Here is a 20,478-nt window from a genome sequence, read left to right as displayed (position 1 = left end):
TGGCGTCAGCCTAGCTCACAGCAACCTCAAACTCCTGGGCTCAAGTGATCCTCCTGCCTCAGCCTCCCGAGTAGCTGGGACTATAGGCACGCCCCAATGCCCGGCTGATTTTTTCTGGTTTTAGCAGAGGCAGAGTCTCGCTCTTGCTCAGGCTGGTCTCAAACTCCTGAGCTCGAGTGATCCTCCCGCCTCTGCCTCCCAGAGTGCTGGGATTACAGGCGTGAGCCACCGCGCCCAGCCTTGATACAATTTAAATGGTCAGTCTGCGTGTTTTTCTTTGTGTGTCCTGAGTCAAGCCAGTCTCTCCTGACACCCTCCCCACTCGCCCCCTGCCGGCCCTCCCTGGTCTATTCCTTGCAGCCCCAGCAGGTGCTTGAGCTCTTTCCCAGGTGTTTCTCCCCTGCACAGATGGAAACAAGCTCCCTGAGGTGGAGCCTAGCCTCTGTTACATCCTGACAATGCCACGCACAGCCATGCCCTCCAGAAGTGGGAATCCATCCTCGGGGTTATTATTTTTCTGGATTCTGGCCGACTTAGCCAGGTGATCAGATGTTAATGACGAGGAGAAAGCATGGTTGGAAGACATGAGGCTGGGTATGTGCAACCACCACATTCCCCCACCAAATACTGGTCTTCCTGAACTCTCCACAGGATAAAATGGAGAGCCCCCTCGGCTCCTTTGAGGTAGGGATTGTTCTCTGCGCAAAGGCCTCATTTAAAGCCCAGTGGGAGAGAATCACCCCTCAAAGGTTAGGGTCGGCTTGAGAGTCTGGAAGGGAGAGAGAGGGGAGAGAGAAGCTCACAGAGAGGGACGCTAGACAGGGCATCCTGTTAAATTGAAGGTGGAGCCTGAGGAGGACGCGGTTGGACATGGCGTGCTACCCTGTGCCCTGGGGAAACAGAAAGCTCACAGCAGATGGGAGATGGGACAGAGACCAAGAGGGACTCCACACACAGTTCACAGTGACTAAACAGGTGCCAGAGTTCCACCACCACGTTTCTGCACAGTAGTCAGGGTCACACAGACAAAGGACTGGAAGGAAATTTCCCAAGTTACCTCTCAGTGCTGAGATTTCAGAGTTTGTTTTCTTTCGTTGGTCTTGGTTTTCCAGTTTTTCTGCAGCGGATATGCATTACAGCTGCAATAAGCACAATCTTATACATGCACATTCACACGTGAGCACACGGAGAGGGCAAGGGCACACCCCACGCCCAGGAGGCCTAGGGGTCCCTACCTCAGGGGGTCAGGTAACTGGGAGGGGCTGGGTCTCAGAAAGCTGCCCTGGTTTTTGTTTTTGTGTTTTCATATCAGCAAAGCATTAACAGCCTTACGAAGCCCTTTCTCACAGCAACTCTGTGAGGGTGCGTTGGGCCAAAACACGGACTAGTGTCCTCATTTTATGGATGAATAAGCAGAGACTAGACGAGGTTAAGAGAGTGCTCCAATTCACACAACTGTTTCCTAACATACCTTGGGAGATCAGAGCCGGGAACTGAACCCCAGGTCTTGAGATTCCAAACCATGAGTTCCTTGCGGCCTGTGAGAGAGCATCACAAACTCCTTCACACTGGGAGGGTTTTCCTGCCATGGCTTTGTCCTTGGCATTATTCCCGCTGCCCTGCACAGCACAGTGGGTATCACCATACCCCACAAACAACAGCGCCATCATTGCAGGGGGGCGCGGTTGCCCACCTTAGCCTGGCCAGGTGCAGAACGCCCGCCCCAAGGCCAAAGCTTATTCACGCCTAAACACGCACAGGTTGCTTCTTGTCCAGGGAGGTGGCTCTCCTAGCCCCTTGGCTTGAAAACCACCCAAACTGCTTGAAAACATGCATGGGATTATATTTTTGTGGTTTTTAAACCCATATTACTTTTAAGAGACAAAGCAGAAAGAGCCCTAACCTAACGAATAAAAACAAAAAAGAAAAAATCCCACAGGTGAGAACACCTCAACTCTCAAAAGAACCACCTTTTTAAAACGCTTCTTTTAAAAAACGTAATTATTGGCGGGGAGGGGAGTGTGGTACAGGATGCCTTTGGCTTGCTTGGTCCAGGCTGGCTCTAGCTTCTGGAGAAATAGTTTTGGAGATCTAAATCCAAAACAGACAATTCACCTCCCTCCTCCGCCTCAGACTTGTTTAGATACCTGAGTTCCCGGACTTTACAGTTAGTTTTCAAAGAAACCAAAGTCCCCAATGCTTTGACGATCAAGTAACTTTTGCTTCGTTCGCTGGAATCAGGCCCTGAGAAGGCGCAGCCAGGGTGCACCTGCAGCCTGGGCCCAGACAAGACACCGGACCGCGACCCGTTAGACGCTCAGGTCCCTGGTCCCGAGTGGCTCCTAATGCAGGAGGCGGGAGCCACCGGCCTTGCCTTGTCGCCCGCGCGCCCAGGCGCGTGCCCGCTGTGCCCGCGGTGCCAGCTGCGCCCAGCGGGTCCGCATTAGGAGCGCACGGGGAGGAGCGGGGCCGCCGTGGGGCACGGCGCTCCTCGGCCCCCGCCTGCTGCCCCCGCCAGCTCGCCCTGTCCCCTGCCTACCTCCACCAAGTCACGCGCGGAGGCACCGGTCACCAGGCTCCCAACCCACCGGGACCGGCCTCCAGCCCAGGCCATCTTACTCACCGCGGGGCCCGCCAGCACCAAGAGCGCCCGCAGCTCTTCTAGGAAGTCGGACAGCGGCAGGCAGCGCGGCCCGCGGCGCTCGGGGGTGGCCTCGGGGCCTCCGGGCCGGGGCGCGGGCTCCCGGGGAGCCTCCATGTGGCCGGCGAGCTGCAGCGGGGAAGCTCCGCGGCCGCGGCTGGGGCGGCGCAGGGCAGCCCGCACTCCAGTCCCCGCCCCGGGCCGCCCGCCCCCGGCCCGCCCCGCGCCCGGAGCTGGCGGCCGGCTGAGCGCGCCGCCAGCCAGTCTGGGACCTGGGGCGCAGCCCTCGCACCTCCGCACCGCTGCGGACGCCGGGCTCCTGCGGAGGCCGAGAACCCCTGCACTCGGGGGCAAAGTTTGAAAAAGCTCTGGAAGCCAAAGGAAAGCGCGCCGGGGGCAGGGCCTCAGACGCCAGGGCTCACCCGGGCTCTGCGCCTCTCTCGGGGCTTTCGGGCTCTGAAGGATGTGGCGTGGAAGGACCCAGAGTCCTGGAGCCGCGACTCGGTTGGCCGCCGGCGGGGTTCACGGGTTGGGCGTTTCGTCGGTCATCGCCGTGCAGGTTGCGCTCAGCACACTGGTCTGGATTCTGCGAACTCCTTTCCCCCACCCGTAGTTCCATTAGAGATATCTCTGCTAGACAGATCGCTCACCTTCCTCCTCCACGCCTCGGCATTGTTTAGATACCTGAGCTCCCGGGCTTTCCAGCTAGTTTTCAAAGAAACCAAGTTCCCAGTGTTTTGCAGTTCAGGTAACTTTCGCTTCCTTGCTGGAATCAGCGCCCAGACCCCGACGGAGCCCCGCTGGGAGCGCAGCAAGGATAGAGCAACACGCTCACATTTTCCAGGTGGCACAGCTGATGTTCGATGGTCTTCTTGGATGTCGATCCGCCAGCCTGACGTGGGAGAGCCAGAGCATCAGGCGAACCCTCGAGGGACACCTGCCGCGTTCTACCTGGACGAACATGGGCAACCTGCTTGCCTCCCAGGGTCTCGGTTTCCTCAACTGTAACCTCTAAGTAGTATCTACATCCCCGTGGTGACGACTCGGACCGCACAGGTGGAGACCAGAGTTAGTGCCACGTGCCTCCAGCCTGGCACAACCATTGCCTAGCAGTGTTAGTTACCAGGACAAGAATGATTTCTGTAATAGTCAAAATTCTTGCTGTTGTAGGTGATCCAACGTAAGCAGAGAAAATGGAAAACAGAAATTTTTTGGGTCACGTAACCAGGAAGTTTGGATGCAGAGATTTAAAAGCAAGATCATTAGTGCCCTCCCCCGTCCCCATCTCTCTCCCCGACCTTTGCCATTCTCTCTTCGGTTTCATTCCTCCTCTGCAGGCAGCCTCCCTCTTCCTGCCTCCCATACCCTCATTCCTGTCTTTCCCGTCTGGTAAGCCAGAAAGTAAGACCTTCCCTTCTGCTCTTCTAGCTCCAAACCAACAAACAGAAACCCGGGAGAAAACTTGATTGGCCCTGCTTGGGTTTCATGCCCACCTCTGACCAGTCACCCTGCCCAGGAAGACAGGGTCTTCTGTTTGGCTGGACCTGGACCAGGCACTCAGCTCTGTGCCGGAAGGGTTGGGTGCTACTTGTGATCGTCACACCAGAACTGCATGCGTGGAGTAGAGGAGAAGGTTCCCGAAAGAACTGAAGGTCTCAACCGACAAAAATCCTGGGATATACACTACATCTCCGATCACTGCTGTTCCCGAATAGTCTTCTGGAAGTCCTGACCAGTGGGACAGGACATGAAACAGAAACACAATGTATAAATATTCAGAAAGAAAAGGCAAAAGTATTACTTGTGGTTGTAATTCCAGGGAATCCAAAGAAATCAAACAGGAAAAAAGCTAATGGAATTAATAAAGGAGTTTAGTAAAGTTGCCATATACAAGTTTCTTCAACAAATCATATAAGTCCTTTATATGAGTAATAATGTGGATGGAAATATTAAAAGAAGAAGTTTCTTTCACAATAGCAACAAATAAAAACTCCTTGTGATCTGAAGCATAGCTTCTCACTCCCTAAAGGTGGGTTGTACACAGCGACTCCCTTCCTAAGAGCACAGTATGGAAAGTGGGGAAATAGTAACTCTGCAGTTAGAAACCTGACAAAACTGGCGTGGCCAGGTGATCCAGGTGAACGTGGACAGTGGGGGGTCATATTGATGGTGTGTACCTGCCTTTGTTTCCTGGGGCTGCCGCAGCAAGCTACAGCACCAATCTGCCATAACAAATCAATAAACCTGATGGCTTAAAACATGTTTCTCTCACCGTTCTAGAGGCCAGAAGGCTGGAATCCAGCAGTTGGCAGGGTTGGTTCCCTCTTGGGGGGCTCAGGGAGAGGATCTGTTCCAGGCCTCTCTGCTGGCTTCTGGCGGTTGCCTACAAGACCCTTGGCATTCCTGGTCTGTGGCAGCCTGGTTCCAGTCTCTGCCTCTGGCATTACAGGGTGTTCTCCCTGTGTGTCTGCCTCTGTGTCTGTTGTCTCTTCATATAAGGATGCTAGTCACTGGATCAGAGGCCACCCTAATCTGTATGACCTCATCTCAACTCATTACATCCACAAAGACCCTATTTCCATAATAAGGTCACATTCTGAGGTTCCAGGTAGACATGAATTTGGGGACACACTGCTCAACAGAGTACAGTGCCCTTGATATGGTGTGGTGACAAGGGCACACTATGCCTGTGGTCTTCCTCCTACAACTCCAGTCTAATCATGAGAAAAACATCAGAAAAATCTCAGTTGAGGATCATCCTTCAAAACAACTGACCAGTATTCCTCACACGGTCAATGTCATTGAAAACAAAAACAAGGACATTCTGAAAAATTGTCACAGCCAAAAGGAACCTAAGGAAGCAAGAGGACGAAGTGCAAGGTGGTGTCTTGGGTCTCATCCAAGACACACACACACAAAGGGCATTAGGTAAGAGGCGAGGAAATCTGAATGAAGCAGGGTCTTTGGTTAGTGATAATGTATCAATATCAATTCCCTGCCTGAAAGTTGTTTTTTAAATACAATCACAGAACTTCCCCAATTGCTGGAGCAAATAGCCAGAAAATTCAACTCTCCACAGCAGCTGCAACCAACACGGAATGTGGGATTTTTGCAACACTTTGAAGTTTTGACTTGCACAGGGGTGAGAGCAATGCGTCCAGCTTTTAGTGTCATCGTGGGGGTTACACTGGACAGGGAATAAGATGCAGGAAGCTGTTTGAACCGTTTCTGTTTTGGTGGTGTTGTATTTTCATTTCATTGGGATTAAAAGAATCAAAGCTAAGTGTGGTCAGGCCACACCACAGGCAGATCCCCAAATTTCGCCTAGGAATAATTTTAATATGAAATATATGTGGCATTTATTTTTGAATTTTAGACAAGACTTGTATTAGGATCACATGTGTTCTTGAAGTTGGCCAGTATTTTCCAGTTAATATATCAGGTTGTATTTCCAATTCTTTTAAAATGAAGTAAAATGATTCTGAAAGCATTTGAGAGTGTAAACAGGAAGGATATGAAAAAAAAAAAAATTCTGAGAAAGGAAAGTAAAGAGGGAGGAAGTAGCTCTATTGGCTGATAAATAGTTTTTAAAACAATGTGCTGTTAGCACAAGACCAGAAAACTAGATCAAGGACACGTTAGGCAGCGAAAAAATAGACTCTCCGGTAGGTCTTACCTTGCGTGAGACTGTCACGTGTGTTGAGGGTCGTTGGGATGGACGGAGGAAAGGATTACTTCAGAAACGTTTGTGAAAAATCCTGTTTGACTTGGAAAGGGTTGAGATTTTGACTGACATTGCATTATATCTGCAGATTTGTTCAGAAAGAATGCATCTCATTAAAATACTGAGTCTTCTGGTTTAGTCATATCTGTAGTCCAATCAGTGCTCCATTCCCCTAGATGAGTAATTTATTGACTTTGCTGATGATGCTTGATAAATAGTCATTATGTTCACATGAGACTCTTAACGTGCCAAGAGATATTTTCAAAAACATGTATTGAAGTTGAATTTTATCAGATTTTTAAAAAAGTATTCATTGACATGATCACATTTTTCTTCTCTTTTAGGATATTAACTTAAGTTCATCACAAACTTCCAAATGTTTAACCATCACCGATTTCTGGAATAAATTTCCTTTACTCATAGTGTCATATAACTGGTATATACTGGTGGATTTATTGCTAGTATTTTATTCAGGATTTTTATATCTATGCTCATAGATAAGAGTCATGGTCTCACTGGCTTTGTCCAACTTAGGTTGTGAAGGTCATGTGTAACCTCGTAGAATCAGCTGTGAAACTTTCTATTTTTGCACTCTATTCAGAGACCGTAAGAATGATCTGTCCTCGAAGGTCTGAAAACACTCACCTAGAAGACCATCCGATGCACTTTTGGGAGGTGTATTTTGTTTAAAAATAATGAAAAAAGTTTTCTATTTCATCTGAGGTTGGCTTTTTTTTAACCTGTTTTTGAAGCAATTTTGGTCATTTGTCATAAGTGTTTATAGATTGCTGCTGAAACAAATTACCTCAAACTTAGTGGCTTAAAACAACACAAATTTACTATCTTACAGTGATCTGAGTCTGAAATGGGTTTTGTGAGGCTAAAATCAGGTGTCAGCAGGGCTGTGTTCCTGCTGGAGGCTCTGGGGAGAATCCATTCCCTCGCCTTTCCCGGCTTCTGGAAGGTGCTTGCATGCCTTGGCTCCCGGCCTCTTCCTCCAGCCTCAGAGTGTGTCGCTCCAGCCTCTGCTCTGGCGTCCCGGCTCTTTCAGACTTTTGCCCTCTTGACTTCCTCTTTGGGCTGACCCCATAATCCAGGATAATGTTGGCATCTCAAGATCCTTAAATTAATCACATCTACAAAGTCCCTTTGTCTTGTAAGGTTACAGAGTCATAGGTTCCAGGGATTAGGACGTGGACATCTTTGGGGGGCGGAGCATTCTTCAGCATCCCACATTCACCATGCTCTCAACATGTCTCTGGCTTGCCTGCTTTTGTATTTTATTCTGGTTAACTTTTCATGTTCTAGTGAGTACTTCCTCAAGCAGCTGTTTTCCAGGAAGGATACGCAGTGTATGCTTTCTGAATCTTTGCTCCTAGCATCATGTGTTACAGATGAAGAGTCCAATGGCACTCTGGTTGTCTCCTCTTTGCAGCAAGATTCTCATATGGAAATCCGACTGTAGAGGCCGTGACACATCTTCAGACATTCTGCGTTAGGAAAGTCAGGGAGAAGGTGTTCTCGGTCAGGGATTTCACAGTCTGCAGGAATGACTCAGGTTGCATTGATTTGGGATTCCAGAACTTGACAGAGTGACCGTGGATGTTTTGTTTAGTTTGGTTTATCTCAGAGTCCAGAGTGTCTGATGTGTGATTTTCCCCTAATTGTTGGATGTGTTTGTATGCACTTAGCCATCACGGTACCTGCCCCAAGTGTCAGTTTTGTTTCCACAAAGGAAAGCGAAGCCTTAGCAACAACAAGGAATTATACTTTGAGCCTTCCCTCCTGCTGGGCTTTGGGCCCAGTTTCGATTAGAGAACCCTAGGAAAGCATCCTAACTGGCGCAAAGAGCACTTTTTTTTCTTTCATGAATAGATGATTGATACTGTCTTTATCCCTGGAATTCAGGTATCCTGCTAGACTCTGTCTGCGAGCTCGCCTTCCTTCCATTTCTCCCGGCGCGGCTGGGCCGGTTCTCAGCAGACGCACATACTTCCTCGGCTCGGCCAGAGCTTCATTCGCAGGAAACAGCCACCCCTGGAGTGACCATAATAACTTGCCAATGTCCTCACAAACTTAGTGCCTCTGCGTGCAGGTTTCCTATGTTGTTCACAACGTCACAGTGAAATTTTCTCTTGGGTTTTGTAACGGTGAACAAACTTTTTTAGCTATTTGGGTGTATTTTATAATTTGAATAAACTGTTTGAAGCATCCATGATGCATTGAAGTGGCTGGTGTAGAATATATTTTATGCCATTGTACTGCTGTGTGTTAGGACTTACAAAGAAGAGAATGTGAATTTAAATCTTGTCTCATTCCACCTCTTTGGAGCTTAACGAACATGTGGCAAGTATTTCTAAATGCATGGTTGCCTCTCAGGGAAAGCATCAACAATGCAAAGTAGCAAAATCAAGATAATTCCAGTCCATGTGTAAATGAAACTCTAGCAGCCCGGATGTCCCCAAATTGCCCAACCTAATGAGGTCACCTTATCACTTAAAATTAAAATTAAAATGGTTGAATCCCAGCTCCCCTATAGTGGGAAACCCAACACCCTTCCCCATGATATCTCCAAAAAAGGCTGGGGGGTGGGTGGGAACAGAACAGAATATCCAAGAACAGAGGCAACTACGAAAGGGAGCACATGTGTAGTGGGAGCCCCGGAGAGAGAGACAGGAGCGGAGCAATATTTGAAACAATAATGACTGAGAATTTCCCTAAATTAAAGTCAAACACCAAATCACAAATCCAGGAAGCTCAGAGAATACCAAACAGAATAAATACCCGAAAAACTACACCCAAGCATACCATGTTCAAACTTCAGAAAACCAAACAAAGGTGAAGGAAAAAATCTTGAAAGAAGGCAGAAGAAAAAAAAACCTCTTACATACATAAAGAAAGGAAGAACATCAGAGAAGGAATAAGTGAACGTAAAACAAAAACTTTTATTTTTCTTATTCTCAGTTGATCTAGCTGATAGCAGTTTGTTCAAAATAATAATAGCAACAATGTATTCAGTTATTTATCCATAAATGGATACAAATACACACACACACACACACACACACAGCAGGTCCTCAAATAATATTGTTTCATTCAACATTGTTTCATTATAACATCGATGAGAAAAAAAAATTGATTCCTGGCCAGGGCCATCTTCTGTGTGGAGTTTGCGCATGTTCCCCATTACTGCATGGGTTTCCTCTGGGTACGCGCACATCCCAAAGATGTACATGTTGGGCGAATTGGCATTTTGAGACTGTCCCTGTCTGTGTGTGTGTGCACGTGCACTGTGATGGAATGGCATCTTGCCCAGGCTTGGCTCCTGCCTTGCACCCTGAGCTGCTGGGTGCCTGCAACTCTGAACTGGAGGAAGTGGGCTGGAAAATGAATGAGTGAATACAAATCACTATAAAATAAAAATGTGTAAAGCAGACAATAATCGTGCAAATGCATGACAATAAACAATGCAGTATAAAGGTGCTCAGTGAGCTCACCATATTTGTTACTGTTTGTTTTTGGACTGGTGGCAGGAGTTGCTCCTTCCAATTTTCACTTTGTAAACACTTATTCCTTGATTCAACCCACCAGCACTATGATCATCATACTTACTGATTCACGAAAAATTGGTTAAATAACTATCTTACTTGTTTTTATTAATCTCTCTTAAATGTGTGTATAGGTCACATTTAGTTCAATGTTTAATATTAGAAGCGTTTAGGGAAGGTCTTTATTTAGAAATCTGGTGATGCTTTTGCAATCAGAAATATGCTGTAGGAACTTAACTCTTGTTTACATCAATTAGCCTGTGGCAAAATTGGTTTCATTATATGTCATATTGCTTAAAGTTGCAGTTTCCAAGAATCTACTAACAACATTAAGTGAGGACCTACTCCATGTGTGTATGTTTATGTATAAGGGAAATGAATGAGAGGGAGGAATTAGGATTATTGTGTTATTATAAAGTACTTGTACTACCCGTGAAGTGGTATATTGTTATGAAGGTGGATTGAATTTGTTGTAAATGTGCATTGCAAACCATGGGGCAACCCTAAGAAAAGTAAAAATAAATAAAAGAAGACGCATAATTGATGTGCTAAGAAAGGAGAGAAAATGGAATCATATAAAATGCTCAGTTAAAACCACAAAAGGCAGAAAAAATGTGGAAGACAAAAATAGGAGCAAAGAACAAGGGCAACAAATAGAAAATGGTAACAAATATGGTAGACATTAATCCAGCTATATCAACAATCACTTTCGGCCGGGCGTGGTGGCTCACGCCTGTAATCCTAGCACTCTGGGAGGCCGAGGCGGGTGGATCGCTCGAGGTCAGGAGTTCGAGACCAGCCTGAGCAAGAGCGAGACCCCGTCTCTACTAAAAATAGAAAGAAATTATATGGACAACTAAAATATATATATACAAAAAATTAGCCGGGCATGGTGGCGCATGCCTGTAGTCCCAGCTACTCGGGAGGCTGAGGCAGTAGGATCGCTTAAGCCCAGGAGTTTGAGGTTGCTGTGAGCTAGACTGACGCCATGGCACTCACTCTAGCCCGGGCAACAAAGTGAGACTCTGTCTCAAAAAAAAAAAAAAAAAACAAAAAAAAAAACAATCACTTTCAATGTCAATGATCTAAAAACATCAATTAAAAGATTGAGATTGTCAGAGTGGATCAAAAAACTAGACCCAAATCTATGTTGTCTAAAAGAACCCATTTTAAAATAAAGACACATATGGCTTAAGAGTAAAGGGATGGAGAGAAATATATCAGGCTCCAAGTTCTCAAAAGAAAGCAGAAGTAGCTATATTGACTTCAGACAGAGCAGACTTCAAGCAAGGAAAGGGATATCTTTATCTGAGATGAAGAGGGGCGTTACATAGTACTAACTGAGTCAACACTCCAAGAGGACATAATAGTCCTTAATGTGTATGTGCATCAAAATATGTGAGGCAAAAGTTGATAGAACTGTAAGGAGAAATACATGAATCCACTAGTAGGAGACTTTAACACCCCTCTATCAGAAATGGATAGATGCAGTAGGCAGAAAATCAATAACTCAACACTACCACCAATCAAGTGGATATAATGGACATCTATAGGCTATTTCACCGAAAAACAACAGAATACACATTCCTACCAAGCTCACATGGAACATTCGCCAAGATAGACTACATTCTAGGTCTTAAAACACACCTTAACAAAAGACCAGAACCACACAAAGTATGCTCTCGGATCACAATGAAATTAAACTAGAGATCAATAACAGAAAGCTACCTGGAAAACATCCCAAAATACATGGAGATTAAACAACACACTTCTGGCCAGACACAGTGGCTCTTGTCTGTAACCTTAGCACTCTGGGAGGGTGAGATGGGAGGATCACTTGAGGCCAGGAGTTCAAGACCAGCCTGGGCAACATATTGGGACCACATCTATACAAAAATAAGAAATATTAGCCAGGCATGGTGGCACGCTTGAGCCCAGGAGTTTGCTACTGCAGTGAGTTATGGTCATGCCACTGCACTCCAGCCAGGGAGACAGAGTGAGACCTGTCTCAAAAAGAAAACACACACACACACACACACACACACACATTTACTTCTAAATAACACATGGGCCAAAGAAGAAATCTCAAGAGAAATTTTAAAATATTTTGAACTAAATGAAAATAAAAATACAATTTATCAAAATAAATGGGATGCAGCAAAAGCAGTACTTAGAGGGAAATTTATAGCATTGAATGCATATATAAGAAAAGAGAGGCTGGGCAAGGTGGCTCATGCCTGTAATCCTAGCACTCTGGAAGGCCGAGGCAGGAGGATGGCTCAAGGTCAGGAGTTCGAGACCAGCCTGAGCAAGAGCGAGACCCCATCTCTACTAATAAAAATAGAAAGAAATTAGCCAAACAACTAAAATATATACAAAAAATTAGCTGGGCTTGGTGGCGCATGCCTGTAGTCCCAGCTACTTGGGAGGCTGAGGCGGGAGGATCCCTTGAGCCCAGGAGTTTGAGGTTGCTGTGAGCTAGGCTGACACCACGGCACGCTAGCCCAGGCAACAGAGTGAGACTCTGTCTCCAAAAAAAAAAAAAAAGAAAGAAAGAAAGAAAAGAGAAAGATCTATTATCTAAGCTTCCACTTTAGGAAACTAGAAAAAATAAATTAAATCCAAAGTAAACAGAAGAAAAGAAATGAAAAAAAGAAATAGAACAGAAATTAATGAAATTGGAAAGAGGAAGTCAATAGAGAAAATCAATGAAACCAAAAACTAGTTCTTCGGGGAAAAAAAGTATTATGGTTATGTTAGCATAGAATAGGAGCAGAATGGGTGCAGATCAGGCAACCAAGAGTGACTGTCTGACACGTATGCTCAGCAAAACTCCGTATCGCTGTCAGAGATGTCAGAGAAGCGTCCCCTCCCACACATCTCTGGGCCTGGAGCACTGCCCTCTGAGGTCCTCCACACGTACCTCGATGGGGAGTGCTCTCTTGCCCCACCCAGCTTATACCTAGCCATGACCTCGTGCAGGATCCTGAGATTTTTAAGGCCTGTTGGGCATCCAACAATCATGTGGCCACAATCTCTCATGACCTAGTCCAGCAACCTCCAGGCAATACCAGAGTTCAGTGCCTGGGCCGGTTGCTGCTGCAGTCTGGGCTCGGAGTGTGCAGACCAGAGAGAGCTGAGAGAGTTGATAGCTCCTAGGGCTTGAGCTCCTTCCTGGTTGAGCAAGATGAAGCCAGGAGCCCAGCTGCCTCGGCACTGCTGTTGAGTACAGGACAGGACAGGACTCGTGCTGCATTCGCAGGCCAGAATGAGACACTCTGGGTCCTGAAAGAGATGACCTAAGCTGAACTCACCCAGTTCCCCACAAAATGAGACCCTGGACTCAGAAATAGGCAGCACCGCATGGTGGAAAGAGCCTCCTGAACTGTAAACCAAGAAAGCAGGACTCCAGTTCTGCCTCTGCCATTTCCTGGCTGTGTCACCTTGGACTGGGCAGCACCTCACCTTGGATTTTAAATTCTCGCCACAAAATGCCGGTAATCATCCCTACCTGGTGTATGTCCCCAAACTCAGTGGGAGAATCAAAGGGTAAACTGTGTGTGAAAGGGCACAGTGCGCTCCATTGAGGGACGCCAGTACCAACCACTGTCGCTAACATCATTGTCTCCAAGTCACAGGAGCCTTGGAGATGACCTGGATTCCGCTGCACCCTTCACGACCACCGTGGCAAATTGCCCGTCTTTCCTCAAACATTTTCGGTGATGGGGACCCCACTATCCGTGTTAGTGTTGCTGTAACAAATTGCCACAAACGTGGTGGCTGAATGAGAATGTATTATCTCACAGTTCTGAAGGGCAGAGCCCCCAGATGGGTGTAGCTGGACTAAAATCAAATTGTCGGCAAGGCCGCATTTCGTTCTGGTGGCTCCAGGGAGAATATTCTCGCTTACCCTTTCCCAGCTTCTAGAGGCCACACAGGGTCCTTGCCTTGCAGCCCCTTCCTTCATCTTCCAAGCCCGCAGCACAGGGGGGACCTTCTCATTTTGCCTCACTCCGAGTCCTTCCTCGTCTGCCCCCCTCCGCCTCCCATGTTTAAGGAGCCCTGTGAGCACATCAGGCCCACCGAGGCCACGTCGAGTAACTCCACCGTCTGCTGATGAGCAACCCTAACTCCACCTGCATCCTTACATCCCCTTTGCCAGGTAATGTAACATATTTGGGGATTAAGATTTCAGAGATTAAGGGATCAAAATGTGGGCATTTGGGAGGAAGCCACTATTCTGCCTGCCGTGCTGCTTCACGACGTTTTCAGCATCTCTGAGGTCAGGAGCCTTGTCGTTAGGCTAAGTTGTACCCGAAACCCCCTCCTGCCAGCCCCAGCTCAGCTTTCAGGGGTCTGCCTGTCTTCTCTGTCTCCCACATGCTCCCTGGAATGGTCTGAGGCGGGTATCTTCGTATCTTTTCTGTCCAAAAGGAACTTTCTTATATCTTTTCTCTCTCATGTCTTTTCTATCCAAAAGGAAATCTCTGTAGCTTCTTCTGGGGTGTCCAATTTGTCAACAATCCCCTTTTTACTGATGTCCCCACATCCTGCAAAAGTTAAGGGGTCCAGAACTGGTCACACTTCCCTGGATATGGTCTGTTTGGAGAACCCAAGAGTCCCTTCATTAGGAATGTGGGAAGAATGGGGAAATGTGAATAATTTTTACCAATCCTTTTGATGAATTAAAAAAAAAAAACTATTGTAGTTCAACAGACATAAAGAAAAGTGCACAAATGACAGGTGTGTTGTTTGGTGAATTTGCACCGAGTGAACACACCTGTGTAAGCAGCACCCAGATTAAGAACTGAGCATTACATCACCCCAAAAGCTCCCTGTGGCCTTCCAGTCATTAACCTCCCTAAATGAAACCACTGTCCTGGCTTTTAGCAGCACTGTAGTGGGTTGAATGGTGTCCCCAAAAAAGGTGTATCTGTGTCCGAACCCCTGCAACCTGCCAATGTTTCCAAAGCTTGTTTGGAAACAGAGTCTTTGATCTTGAGATGAGATCATTCTGGGTCATCCGAGTGGGCCCTAAATCCAACAGCAAGTGTTTTCATAGGAGACAGAGAGGAGGAGTCACAAACACAGAGGAGAAAGCCGTGTGACGATGGAAGCAGAGACGAGTGACGTGGCCACAAGCCACGGAAGCCAGGGGCCACCAGACACTGGAAGAGGCAAGGAAGGTTCTTCCTCTGAGTCTTAGAGGGAGTGCAGGCCTGCCGACACCTGGATTTCACACTTCTGGACCCCAGGACTGCGAGAGAATAAATTTCTGCTGTTTTAAATCATCGGCTTTGTGATAATTTGTTGTGGTGGCCCTCGGAAACTCGTACAAGCACAGGTTGTGCCTATTTTCTATTATACTTTATATAAATGGAATTGTACAGTACACGTTTGTATGTAGCTTTTTTTACCTAACATATCTCAACTGTGAGATTCATTCACACTGACATGTGCAGTTGAAGTTTGTTCCTGTTAATTCTTATCACTGCATAGTAATCCACCGTGTGCCCCGTGATCCACCGTGTGCCCCGTGATCCACGTGTGCCCCGTGATCCACGTGTGCCCCGTGATCCACCGTGTGCCCCGTGATCCACGTGTGCCCCGTGATCCACGTGTGCCCTGTGATCCACCGTGTGCCCCGTGATCCACGTGTGCGCCGTAATCCACGTGTGCACCGTGATCCACGTGTGCCCCGTGATCCACCGTGTGCCCCGTGATCCACCGTGTGCCCCGTGATCCACGTGTGCGCCGTAATCCACGTGTGCCCCGTGATCCACCGTGTGCCCCGTGATCCACGTGTGCGCCGTAATCCACGTGTGCACCGTGATCCACGTGTGCATGTGCCGCACTGGATTTTAGGAGTTCTTTAAATATTTTGAATATGAATCTTTTGTGGAATAAGTGTGTTGCAGGTATGCACTACTATTCTCAGGTTTGCTTCTCATGCTCTTAATTTAGTAAATTTGGTGGTTTTCAAGCCCAAGAATCCATAGCTTATGGAAACTAAGCTCTACGAAAGAAGCCAGATGATACCTTCTCATGTAACATCCAACGCCACATGCTTTGAATTGTCAGCACCCGAGGGCAGGAGGATTTTGCACTGGCTTAGAGAGGTTTGAAAGAGGATGAAAACCTGGCATCAACCGTCAAAGGTAGGGAACATCTGTCATCCACCCTCCAGTCCAGAAAGTTCTGTGCAGCTACAAAGGCAGCTTTGAGTCAGCTGTGGGACTGTGTTTGTAAGAATCATAAGGACTCTCAGATTCTAAAGTATCTTTGGAGAAGAGCGTTTGCTTGGCCACACCTGTGATTCGAGTGTTACACCATTCCAGAAATAATGTCAAAGACCTTGGAGGGAACCACCTTTCAGGGACCTGAGTATGATCTGGTCACCAAGGGAGAATACCTGAATACATTTTTAGTCCAGTAGCTCCATTTGATACTGTCGCCTGGGATATTAATAACAATGACAACCATAATAACGTAATACCATTGCCCAGTAACTACTATTTTATGCAATGACATTTCCTTTTTTTTTTAAATTGATTTTTCAATTTCTTTTTTTTTTTTTTCTGAATTTTAATTAAAGCCTACAGAACCCAGTATTCCCAGGTGCTCTCCCATCCAAGGACTAACCAGGCCCGACCCTGCTTAGCTTCTGAGATCAGGGTGTTATGGCCGTAGACTCCTTTTTTTTTTTTTTTTTTTTTTTAAAGCCAGTGGGGGTTGTATACCAACTTTAGTGACATTAATGTTAATAAGTTCTGATAACCCACTACCATCAGACCAGCCAACATTTTCTTTTGTGAAATCATTAACTGCTACCATATTCCAGGGCAGAGCTAAGTGTTTTTAGCAACTAGCTCATAAACCTCACAACATCCAAGAGGGAATTATTACTCTCTTCACATGGGTTAGTGGAGGTTCCAGTGGTTAAGTAGCTAGCCCAGAGCTAAATGGCTAAGAAATGGCAGAGAGGGGACTAGAAATTACTTCTTCCTAGCACTCTGGGAGGCCAAAGCAGGAGGATCTCTTGAGGTCAGGAGTTCAAGACCAGCCTGAGCAAGAGCGAGGCGCTGCCTCTACTAAAAAAATAGAAATTAACCGGACAACTAAAAATTTATAGAAAAGTTAGCCAGGCATGGTAGTGCACGCTTGTAGTCCCAGGTACTCGGGAGGCTGAGGCAGGAGGATCGCTTGAGCCCAGGACTTTGAGGTTGCTGTGAGCTAGGCTGACGCCACGGCACTCTAGCCCGGGCAACAGAGCAAGACTCTGTTTCAAAAAAAAAAAAGAAAGAAAGAAAGAAAGAAATGAAAAGGAATTACTTCTGCTGACTCCAGAAAAAGAGTGGGAATAAAAGGTCACCATTTAATATCAGATCATTAAGAGACAGGAATATCCAACTCTGAACATTTGCTCACCACTCCCAGCAAATGCACTGTGAACGTCTGCTGTCTCCAGGAACAAAACATTCAGAATGAATAAATTCCGTGTTTTCGTATGTTAGTGGTCAGAAATGAAGGACATTGTCTCTAAATTGTCAGGAGCAGCCCAACCACTAGAGTCAACAGAATTTCTATATTTCTAGTATTCTGGTTGTTTGGTTCTTCCTCAAAGGTGCCTCAAATCAGTTTAATCAGGAACAGTAGAGCAGAACTTCTGCTGTGGTAACGTCGTGCGTGAGAGTCACCTGGAAATCTTCTGACGGTGCCGATTCAGAGCCAGGTCTGGGTGGGGTCCGAGGTCCAGGTATGCTGCTCCCGGGCGTGTGTCTGCTGCGGGTCTCAGGACCACGTCTGGTTGGCAGGTTGTAGAAAGTTAGCGCGAGAGTCAAAGCTGGCCGGGCCTCACTGAGCAGACGGTAAAATCCTTGCATTGGACGTTGGGTCACTGAGCCCCAGAGGATAAAGGGACTTCCCAAGGTCACACGGGAATTTCGGGCAAAAGCTAGGTCTAGAAGTCATGGCCCCCAGAGCAATTGAAGCATAAAAATATCATTGTCCAACATCACCACAAGAACAACCAGCGTGTTTGAATGCCTCTAAGTGACACATTATCTCATTTGATTCCTACCCCCAAAAAAATATCATGATAGGAATTATTACTTCCTATTATTATTCATAGATGCAAAAACTGAGGCTTATACAAAAGCAACTGGCCAAACCAGGATTTGAATGTAAATGTGTCTAACTCCAAAGCCTGTTCTTTCTGCCAGGGCACATGTGTTTTACCCCATTTCAGAACATCTGAGACTGGATTGCATGGGTGATCTTCAAAACGCAGAGGACTCAAGCTGCATTCAGGTGTGAACTAGCTCTATGTTTTTAAATTAAAAAACAATTAGGTGGTTTTCAAATATTTAAATTTTTTCACATTCAAATTCTATTTATAGGGCTCGCTAAAAATAGAATTTAAAGAGCTGTAAATTATTCAGTGTCTTATTGCAAAGTAAGGCAATCAAATCAAATATAGACATATGTAACACTTAAAATAGAAACAATTTAACATAAAGCATTTAAAACAGAAATACTACTTTCTGACTCTGTGATTCCTGGCCACACAGTAATGAAGTCATTTGGGAAAAAAGCATTTTTTCTTTTTCTTTTAAAAACTTCTATCATCCCTTTGCACAGATTCCCTCTGTGACTCGGTCTCCAGGCCTCCTTTGGGCTGACTTTGATCAGTGATTTTTGGCCCTGCTCTCCGGGGCTATGAAAGGGCCTCGGGGTGTGCGCAGCGCTGGGCCTCCAGGCCGTAAGCCTCCACCCCCTGCCCCTTCGGCCCAGTGGCCAGCTGGCTCAGTCAGCTTTCCTGTTTTCTTCATAGTGGGGTTTTTTGTTGTTGTTTGTTTGTTTTCTGAGACAGAGTCTTGCTCTGTCGCCCAGGTTGGAGTGCAGTGGCGTCATCATAGCTCACAGCAACCTCAAACTCCTGGGCTCAAGCAATCCTCCTGCCTCAGCCTCCTGAGTAGCTGGGACTACAGGCATGCGCCACCATGCCCGGCTAATTTTTCTATTTTTAGTAGAGACGGGGTCTCGCTCTTGCTCAGGCTGGTCTCACAGTCTTGGCTTAAAGAGATCCTCCCACCTTAGCCTCCCAGAGTGCTACTGTGCCCAGCCCACGTGGGTTTTGACAGCTTCTTCAAACTGGAGCAGGCATACCCCAGGACAGGGGAAGACTTTCCAAGGGAATACTGGATATGAAAAGAATAGTTTTAAGGAATTGATGTTCCTGATCCTCAAGTTCCTTGTTAAAACTCCCCTGCCTGAGAAAGAGCCTGTGGGTTGAGCCTCAAGGCCGGTTCCTTCCCCTTTCTCTTCTCAGTATCTTTGTCACCAAAGAAAGCCACCTTCTCACCCACACGGCTGCTCACTAAAGCACATTGCCCCAGGGCACGAAAATTTATCAAGTGCCAAACAGGCAATCAGACAATTGCAAAACCTTGTAACATCTTATCAAAACTTGTAATATATTAGTGTTGTTCATAGCAAAGCTGTGTTGATTTCAATTATAGTGATAATTCAATCCCAAAGAAAGATCGTTAACAGTCTTTGAAGGATCTCAGGAAATAAGACATTTTAATTTTCAATTTATATTTGTGTTTTGTCATGAGAGGCACGACAGGGTGGTAAATAAAAGTATTTCAGCATTAAAGTATATTATATTACCATAAATTTATGGGGGAAGGAATAGATGTACAGTGAGAAAAAGAATGATACAAACTTTCTGACTTAAAGATGAGCTTGTTCTTATAGTTTTTAAGTTTGATTCTTGCAGTATCAAATTATTGTGGTGTTTACACTTCATTGGATATATTTAAAAGAATGATGTAATCTTTTTATTTTTAAATGTTACTATTTGCAATATGCCAGCCCTTGCAGCTATTTTTAATTATGGTAAAAATGTTATATGCCCACTTGAAAAATTGTGCAAGAGTTACATAGTTTTCCAGAAATCATTTAAGAGGTTACTCAAGCAAAAACGTTCATTAACACTCTGTTAGAGGAAAAAGGTGCTCCAGTCGACGTCCCAGTCTTTCCTGGGTTTGCCGCTTGCGCCCTCTGCCGGTAGGCTGAGTTTTTGCTTTTAAGGAGGTGACACTGTCCTTTCCTTGGTTGTTGCCCTTGCTAACTGTGGTCAAAATCCCCGACTTGGGAGGGCCTGACAAGCCCGAGGCCGCCGTGGTTGCCCCGCAGCCCCCAGCCTGCTGCGGATTTGATGGATCGTCTCACGGCAAGCAGATCACAGAATGACAGGGTCAGAAGGTCTTGGAGCTGGGTGATGGTGAACATGCTCTTGGTCTCAGTTCTGAACTTACCCAGCCTTCTTTTACTGATTGATCTAAGGAAGAGTTTCTTAGCCTTGGGAATGTCGGTGGTTCTAGAAGAACAAAGATAATCACACTGCTGGAGCCTATGGTGTGTGCTGGGTGCCAGCCCCCGTCTGAGCCCGTCCACGCTCCCTCACGTGGCGAGTGAACCCAATTCATGCGCCGAAAGCTCTCACTGGCCCTGTGAGGCACCATCATTATTCTCATTTTGCAGATATGGAAGCTTAA

The 20,478-nt window shown here is 46.4% G+C and overlaps 1 protein-coding gene across 2 annotated transcripts in view; it reads right to left on the bottom strand.

Annotated features, from left to right (window-relative positions):
* Positions 1-2,784, bottom strand: part of LOC138391852 (multidrug and toxin extrusion protein 1-like) — a 29,672-nt gene extending 26,888 nt beyond the window's left edge. For both annotated transcript variants that reach the window (XM_069481861.1, XM_069481862.1), the window contains exon 1: positions 2,624-2,784. In XM_069481861.1, coding sequence (XP_069337962.1) covers positions 2,624-2,758 — 135 coding nt within the window. In that variant the 5' untranslated portion in view covers positions 2,759-2,784. The remainder of the gene's footprint in view (positions 1-2,623) is intronic.
* Positions 2,785-20,478: the final 17,694 nt, after the last annotated feature.

The sequence above is a fragment of the Eulemur rufifrons genome, chromosome 9, assembly GCF_041146395.1.
Source record: "Eulemur rufifrons isolate Redbay chromosome 9, OSU_ERuf_1, whole genome shotgun sequence".
NCBI classification, from domain to species: domain Eukaryota; kingdom Metazoa; phylum Chordata; class Mammalia; order Primates; family Lemuridae; genus Eulemur; species Eulemur rufifrons.
The sequence above is the reverse complement of the archived record's forward strand: the minus strand, read 5'-3'. Positions and strand labels throughout refer to the sequence as shown.